At 39.9% G+C, this 8,314-nt stretch overlaps 1 protein-coding gene across 1 annotated transcript; it reads right to left on the bottom strand.

The window, feature by feature from the left end:
- Window positions 1–578: 578 nt before the first annotated feature.
- LOC142257274 (nicotinamide N-methyltransferase-like) lies at window positions 579–7,483 on the bottom strand. Its single transcript, XM_075329443.1, has 5 exons — window positions 7,319–7,483; window positions 5,582–5,789; window positions 4,355–4,700; window position 3,982; window positions 579–2,016 (listed from the first exon to the last, which is right to left on the bottom strand). The coding sequence occupies exons 1-5, from the start codon at window positions 7,467–7,469 to the stop codon at window positions 1,922–1,924; spliced, it is 801 nt and encodes a 266-aa protein (XP_075185558.1). The 5' UTR covers window positions 7,470–7,483; the 3' UTR covers window positions 579–1,921.
- Window positions 7,484–8,314: the final 831 nt, after the last annotated feature.

Raw genomic sequence — 8,314 nt, 5'->3', positions numbered from 1 at the left:
TCCCTCCAAGCCATCCTTAAGGCTATGTGTGCACTGAGTGTTTTTCGCGGTGTTTTTGCACATTGTTCAGGTACATTTTTGTGTGTTTTTTTTTTTTGCTCAAAACTGCATGACTTTGCTTCCCCAGCAAAGTCTTTGACTTTCCATTTTTGCTGTCCGCACACAACTTTTTTTTTTAGCAGCGTTTTTGAGCTAAAAAGAAAATGGACATGTAAATTCTTTCCTGCGTTTTAGTGCGTTTTTCACCCATGCAATGCCTATAGTCTCCAATGACCCCACTGCTTTACCACTGCCAGAGCTTCCGCCTCGCCACCGCCAGAGCTGCTGCCTCATCACCATTGGAGCTGCTGCCTCACCAACACCCCACCTACTGTCTCCTCCCCAATATCCTATTGAATGTAAGCCCGCAAGGGCAGGGGCCTCTTCCCTCTTTACCAGTCTGTCTATTCTAACTTCTATATGTATTTTGTATGTAACTTCTTCTCATGTACAGCACCATGGAATTAATGGTGCTCTATAAATCAATATTATTAATAATAATATTCAATTTGACACTCAAGGTTTAAAATTAAGTCTTTATTCTAGAACTACAACCTCACGCCTTCTTTTTTAAAATTGGACGGTCCTACATCTCTAGGGGAACATGGAGGCAGCTGCCGACCTTGGGAGCATGTGTTGTGTTTTTACTTTGGAAGGATGAAGCATCAAGAAAATTGGAACATCATTTGTTTTCGCAGTCAACACCAAAGTTTGGTGAAGCTCTAGTCTGAAGAAAATGATCCGACCTCCTGAAACAAGGTCACCGACGGTACGGTAGCTTTAGGTGTCACATAATCCACAATGAATGGCATTTCAGGAATCTTCAAAGGTTAGTTTGATATTGGTACTTTTACACAACGGCAACCGGGTGCCGACACATCTACTGGCATCCAATACAAACTAAAGAAGCCATCAGTCGCATGTTTACTATTATCTTCATGTCATAGCTAGAGATGAGCAGATCATATTTTTATTTGTTTGTATCATTCACTACACACGAATTAAGCAAAAAAATATAATGGTCTATACAATCACTTGATAAATAAGACCCTAGAGGAATTACAGATATTATCTACTTCAGTGTTTCTCAACTCAAGTCCTTAAGACCCACCAACAGATCATGTTTTCAGGTTTTTCTCAATCAGTTTTTCAGGATTTCCTTAATGTTGATTCCTTACTATTGAGGAAAACCTGAGAACATGATCTGGTTGGTGGGTCTTGAGGACTGGAGTTGAGAGACACCGATCTACTGCTTTAAAGTGTAAGGCGGGTTTTACACGCTGCGACATTGCTAGCAATTGCTAGCGATGTCGAGCGCGATAGCACCTGCCCCCGTCGTACATGCGAAATCTGGTGCTTGCTGCTGTATCGAGCATTATCGATACGGCAGCGTCACATGCACATACCTGGTCGACGACGTCGCTGTGACCGCTGAACAATCCCTCCTTCAAGGGGGAGGTGCGTTCGGCATCACAGCGATATTACCGCGAGGTCACTAAGCGGACGGCCAATAGAAGCGGAGGGGCGGAGATGAGCGGGACATAACATCCCGCCCACCTTCTTCCTTCCGCATTGCCGGTGGACACAGGTAAGGAGATGTTTGTCGTTCCTGCGATTTCACACACAGCGATGTGTGTTGCTGCAGGAACGACAAACAACATCGTATCTGCAGCAGTAACGACATTATGGAAATGAACGACGTGACACAGATCAGCGATTTTTTACGCTTTTTTGCTCGTTCATCGTCGCACTTAGGATTTACACATTGCAATGTTGCTACTGGCGCCGGATGTGCATAACTAACGATGTGACCCCGACGATATATCGGTAGTGGTGTTGCAACGTGTAAATCCCGCCTTACTTTGACATTCTTGACATGAGATTAAACTTGTGGCTCCTCCGACATCTCCTTATGAGCTGAAATGAATATAACACCCTTATAGTCAGAAAGGTCACTCTCAACCGTTCTCTTCATAACTTCACAGCAACACATGTTATATAAACAATAATATTTATTATTGATTCAAATAAGTAGAAAAGGTTAAAATACGGGGATTAGGAAGAAGGAGAGGGGGAGGGGATGCAGAACAGTGATAGTACAAAATGACCCCCAGTGGTCACCCAACGCTTGTAGTCAGGATATAAGTACATAGAGTTACAATCAATGCAAATAATGTTCGGTATACTTATGGAGTAATGGAACCGAATTAATCCATGTAGTCAAAAGATCATCTAAAGCCGTAGGTGTAAGGAAAATAAGGAGCATAAATAGTTGATATTAAAGGGTCAAAGTTACCATAAATAGATCTCTAAAAGATCTAGTTGGTGCTCCTAACTGTAACAAGAGGGCTATTTTAAGGGGATAAACTCGGTTTACATGAGACCATACGTATACAGTGACAATTTTATACAAAGGATGCTCAAGGTGCTGGGACTGTGGAAAAGGTTCCTCATATTCCTACATTCAGGCTGGATTAATGCGTAGGATAACATCAAAGCAGTTTTTAGATTTTAGTAATATATGGAGGACTATATGCAACCCCCACCAGGTGGAGCAGACATGGAGCGCACCTTACATAGATAGGCTAGTGCCTAAAAGGATGGTACTTTAACATGTGAGTACTGAATCAAACCAACATATATATAGGCAATATAGGAAAATACATGTATTCATGAAACACTCCATATGTGCTCCATCAGACTGGAGGAACCACATCAACCAGCAATGATACAGTCATTTAGCATAGGTGTTTAACCTGTTATTAGATGTATATATATATAAACGGATTCTGTTAATTATCCATTAGTCCTTTAAATACAGCATCATTCAGTAGTTACAGAAAAAAATTATATTCAGCATGTCTATTTGACCAGGTAAAAGGATAAGTACCATTCAGGAATAGAAATATTTATAACCAAGTTCGTATATCTAGAGATGAAAAATATATAGTACCCAGTGCAGTAAATGCTACAATATAGGGGCTATAATTACCAGTTTGTATATATATCCCTGAGGACACAACAGAACAATTAAGCTGCTGAAGACATTACACCTGGAGTATACTGAAATATACACATACAAATGCATAGAAGCCTCCCAGTGGTCTCCTGTTTGTAAGTAACTAATTGATTGCTTTCTATGCATTTGTATGTGTATATTTCAGTATACTCCAGGTGTAATGTCTTCAGCAGCTTAATTGTTCTGTTGTGTCCTCAGGGATATATATACAAACTGGTAATTATAGCCCCTATATTGTAGCATTTACTGCACTGGGTACTATATATTTTTCATCTCTAGATATACGAACTTGGTTATAAATATTTCTATTCCTGAATGGTACTTATCCTTTTACCTGGTCAAATAGACATGCTGAATATAATTTTTTTCTGTAACTACTGAATGATGCTGTATTTAAAGGACTAATGGATAATTAACAGAATCCGTTTATATATATATACATCTAATAACAGGTTAAACACCTATGCTAAATGACTGTATCATTGCTGGTTGATGTGGTTCCTCCAGTCTGATGGAGCACATATGGAGTGTTTCATGAATACATGTATTTTCCTATATTGCCTATATATATGTTGGTTTGATTCAGTACTCACATGTTAAAGTACCATCCTTTTAGGCACTAGCCTATCTATGTAAGGTGCACTCCATGTCTGCTCCACCTGGTGGGGGTTGCATATAGTCCTCCATATATTACTAAAATCTAAAAACTGCTTTGATGTTATCCTACGCATTAATCCAGCCTGAATGTAGGAATATGAGGAACCTTTTCCACAGTCCCAGCACCTTGAGCATCCTTTGTATAAAATTGTCACTGTATACGTATGGTCTCATGTAAACCGAGTTTATCCCCTTAAAATAGCCCTCTTGTTACAGTTAGGAGCACCAACTAGATCTTTTAGAGATCTATTTATGGTAACTTTGACCCTTTAATATCAACTATTTATGCTCCTTATTTTCCTTACACCTACGGCTTTAGATGATCTTTTGACTACATGGATTAATTCGGTTCCATTACTCCATAAGTATACCGAACATTATTTGCATTGATTGTAACTCTATGTACTTATATCCTGACTACAAGCGTTGGGTGACCACTGGGGGTCATTTTGTACTATCACTGTTCTGCATCCCCTCCCCCTCTCCTTCTTCCTAATCCCCGTATTTTAACCTTTTCTACTTATTTGAATCAATAATAAATATTATTGTTTATATAACATGTGTTTCAGTGTTTTTTCTGTAGGTTTTCATGTATATGCACACTGGAACAAGTAATATGTTCTCTTGTTTATTGATAACTTCACAGCAATCAACAACAAAACCTGCTCTTACTAGAGTGTTCCTGGCCATCTCTTCATTATAGCTAAAAATATGGAGCTTGTCCTTCCCAACTGTGAAATATGTTGCATCTACAGACCCAAGTAATATAATGTGTCCTCCAGGTTTCAACAACTTTGAGAACTTCTTGATATATCTCATGTAGTCATCTTGGTCTTTGCTGATAACATCCAGGAGCCAAGCACTGATGATACAATCTGCTGGTGGTAAGTCGATTGGATCCAACATATTGTCTTTCCCGAGGTGACATTTAACAACATGCTCTATTGCTGATTTCATTTTTTCTTCTTTCTCATGTAACTTGTCACTGAAAAATTTGAAAAATTATTGTTTAACAATGACAATTATTAAGGGGGCATAAAAGTTCAATGCTGAATTTTGGGCTTTCAGCACAGAGGAAAACAATTAAATTCAACAAAGGCTGATGTACTATGTTCCTTTAAGTGCCTGTCAAGCTGCCACTAGAGGGTGCACGGACTCAAGAAAGATGAAGAACTCCGAAGTGCAGTAAGACAGAAGCCCACTAGAAGTCACTAGCACAAGCGCAGAGATAGTCGATCAAGCCAAGGTCTATGCTGAGATATCGCGTCTGTACAAAGGAGTAAGCAAGCCAAAGTCACGTGGAAGCAGGGGGACAGAAACCAGAAGGTCACGTCAGGAGCCGAAAGGAAGCACAATCATAGTCAAAAAACAAACCGAGGTTGGAGGCCAGGAGGATAAGTAACTATGAGCAGGAAACGGAGGTAGGGATATGGAACAGAACCAGGGTCAGGAAGACAGGAAGGTCAGATGAGACAGGAGGTTTGGAGGTCAGGGAGAGAGTACTGGATAGCGGGACTCAATCAGAGCAAACTCACAGGAACCAGTTGCACACGCTGCAGACCAAGAACTATTACTGGCAGAGTTCAGAGAGAAACAACTCCCATAAAAACCAACATGACCCCAGGAACAAGGCTGGACATAATAGGCTCACCCATATGACCTAACCCCCAGAGGGAACTGACAGGAGGAGAAAAGAAACACATAGAGTGGCTCTGAACAAGTAGAGCCATGAGAGAGTCATGACAAAGCCCACTATTATACAATGCACTATTGGTGAGAATATTGATTTCTAATTTTTGGAATTTGATCTTGCTTAGATGTTATAAACTGAGTGGCTTTCCCCTAATATTTCAACACATACATCACCTTTTTCCTTCTATGTCTACATGAATTTTTGCAGCATGGCCCCAACTAAATGCTCCGGTACGTGAGTCCACCCATCTCTTTAGCTCCATGATACATCGGTCTCTGACTTTTAGCACTATGATATGTTTGAAGAAGTCACAGGCTGAATACAGATGATGAATCATGGATCCAATCGTGAGATCAATCAAGACATCTCCTTCAATATGACCTGCCGGGGGAAAAAAAATCCAAATATTGAAAAAGATCAGATATGTAAAACCCTCATAGATATTGTGGAAAAACGTACAACATTTGTTCATATAAAGTTACCATATTTTTTGTTTTATAAGACGCACTACATTATAAGACACACTCCAAATTTAGGGGGAAAAAAGGAAAAAAAAAATATATGGGGTCCGTCTTACAATCTGGTGGTGTCTTACCGGGAAGGGGGGGGGGCACAGCGGTGGTGGAGAGAGGTCACAGGAGGCAGGGCAGATGCTGGAGTACGGCGATGCTGCAGGTAGTGCGCCAGTTGTCCCCAATGCTCGCTGCTGGCGTTATTAGGCAGGAGCATCCAGAAACTGTTAGTTGTGAGGGCTTCAAAAAAATAGCACCCAGAGTCTGTGCATGGGACGAGCCGAGATCTCATCTGCATACATGCCACTTCCGGGCACTATTTTCCTTAAGTCCGCAGCTTGGAGATCAATGGACTTGAGTCGGCGCGTGTGTAGATGAGATCTTAAGCCGAGAGCGCGCCAACTCCGGGTGCCATTATTTGGAGCCCGCACAGCCGACATTTTCTGGATGGCCCCTGCAGTGAGCACAGCCCGACATGAGCATCCACACTACCTACAAAACAGCACACAGCCTGCAGCACCTTCCCTGCCTCCTGTGACCCGCTCCACCATCCCCTGGTAAGCTACATTTGGTTTATAAGACACACTCCCCATTTTCCTCCCTAATTTTTGGGAGCAAAAGTGCATTTTATAATCTGAAAAATATGGTGACTTTCAGAAAACTATAGAACCATTTGTTTACCAAAAGAAAATAACAACTTATCTTCAAAAGTTACAGTATATGGGGTATCGAGTTTAGCAAATGTCCTGAAATAAATTTTCCTAAACACAGATTTGGAAAATAAAATTATAATTATTACTATTAATCTCATTCATGGCCAATTAGACTTCCAAGTTTCTAGAGATTATTGAGGGAGAAAAAAATACTTTACTAGACCCCAATATTCATCATACTGCAGCTTTGCTCAATTAAAGTCACATTGCTTTACAAAGCCCTCAACAATCCCTTGCAACTCATGAGGAGAGAAAAGGACAGAGAAGAAATGTTTATTGACCTCATCTAATTGATTTAAAATGTAAAAGGTTTTAAATATTTGGCCAAAGTGGGCAAATCTTACTTCTTGGGCTGTGCAAGATACAAGGAGGCAACCAAGCTGCTCCATTCCAATCAACTAAAGGAGCGGGGAAGCTTGGTTGCCGCCTGGATCTTTCACAGCCCAAGAAGTAAGATTTGCCCACTTTGGCCAAATATTTAAAACTTTCTACATTTTAAATCAGGTAGATGAGGTCAAGAAACATTTCTTCTCCTCTCTCCTCTTCTGTCCTCATGAGCTGTAATGGATTGTGAGTGTTTTATAAAGCAATGTGACTTCGATCTTTAGATACTATTGTTAAAATAATGTCAATTGTATAATACAGTATGAAAAATAAAAACAATTAAAATGTAAAAAATACATACCCTCCATGAAAGCTTTTCTGAGATTTTTGAAAGGAAATATCAAGAAATCCTCTTCAAAGACCATTTCTGGTTTATCGGACATGTAGTGCTCTAGATGTTGTCTAGAATCAAAGCCACATTCATGATAAAGCTTATGTTTTCTTGGATCCATCGCTTATTTTTGTATCACAGTTGAGGTGTTTAATTCTACATCGGTGCTCCAGGTTTTTATAGAATCTCAATAACTTTACAAACTGTGTAAGAATGTCATGAGCCATTGATATAGAAGGGTTAATAGTTTCTATATTTCTTTATTAAAGATATTTTATTTCATTAGTAAGTAGTTCATAGTCATAGAGCCTTCGGAATAAGAGACAGTCTCAAGGATTATTATTGTCTTTAAATGTTCTTCTTATCTTCTTCTTATCTCATATGCATGACTCTACAATTTTGTTTTGCTAAAACTTAAAGGTCATATGAGCAACTTGTAAAGTCCAGCTAGAAGCTTTATTTTGCAATATCACATTGATCTGTAAATGGTATAAATAAACTGTACTTTGGTTAAATAAACAGAAGAAATTGATCATGCCCACATGGATGCTGGTCTTTTCTCTCCGAGCGCTCGATCTTGATTAGGTCTGAAGAGGCCTAATTCAGAGGACCTCACTGGTGATCCCATAAGCTGACTTGTGACAAAACAGAACAGCTACAACAGTTTTTTGCGCCCAACGTGGGGCCGTGGCCAACCAGCCTATTCGAAAGAAGTTTTGGGGACTCTGGAGACAGTGAAATTTCAGCTGCAGCAAGGTGAGAAGCTTTATTCTTACACTTTATGTCACTCTCTCTGATTTCCCGAATATTCTGGGTAAGGCTGTACACACGGTTCAAGAACTCTGGCATCACCAGTGAGTATTGTTTTTTTCATGCATGTCTGAATGAGAGTTGAAATATAGAGTAATAAGATAATCTGTTGTCCGTCCATTAACTGATTGCATAGATTGCATAGCACGCAATTTG

The sequence above is a fragment of the Anomaloglossus baeobatrachus genome, chromosome 11 (genome assembly GCF_048569485.1).
Source record: "Anomaloglossus baeobatrachus isolate aAnoBae1 chromosome 11, aAnoBae1.hap1, whole genome shotgun sequence".
Taxonomy (NCBI): domain Eukaryota; kingdom Metazoa; phylum Chordata; class Amphibia; order Anura; family Aromobatidae; genus Anomaloglossus; species Anomaloglossus baeobatrachus.
Note: the sequence above shows the minus strand (reverse complement) of the source record. Positions and strands in the feature narration are given on the sequence as shown.

Coding starts and splice junctions, on each gene's coding strand:
- LOC142257274 (XM_075329443.1), bottom strand. CDS start 7,469: ATGGATCCAAGAAAACATAAGCTTTATCATGAATGTGGCTTTGATTCT. Junction 5,790..7,318: donor CAGAAAAGCTTTCATGGAGG/GTATGTATTTTT, acceptor TTCCCCCGGCAG/GTCATATTGAAGGAGATGTC. Junction 4,701..5,581: donor GTAGACATAGAAGGAAAAAG/GTGATGTATGTG, acceptor CAAATTTTTCAG/TGACAAGTTACATGAGAAAG.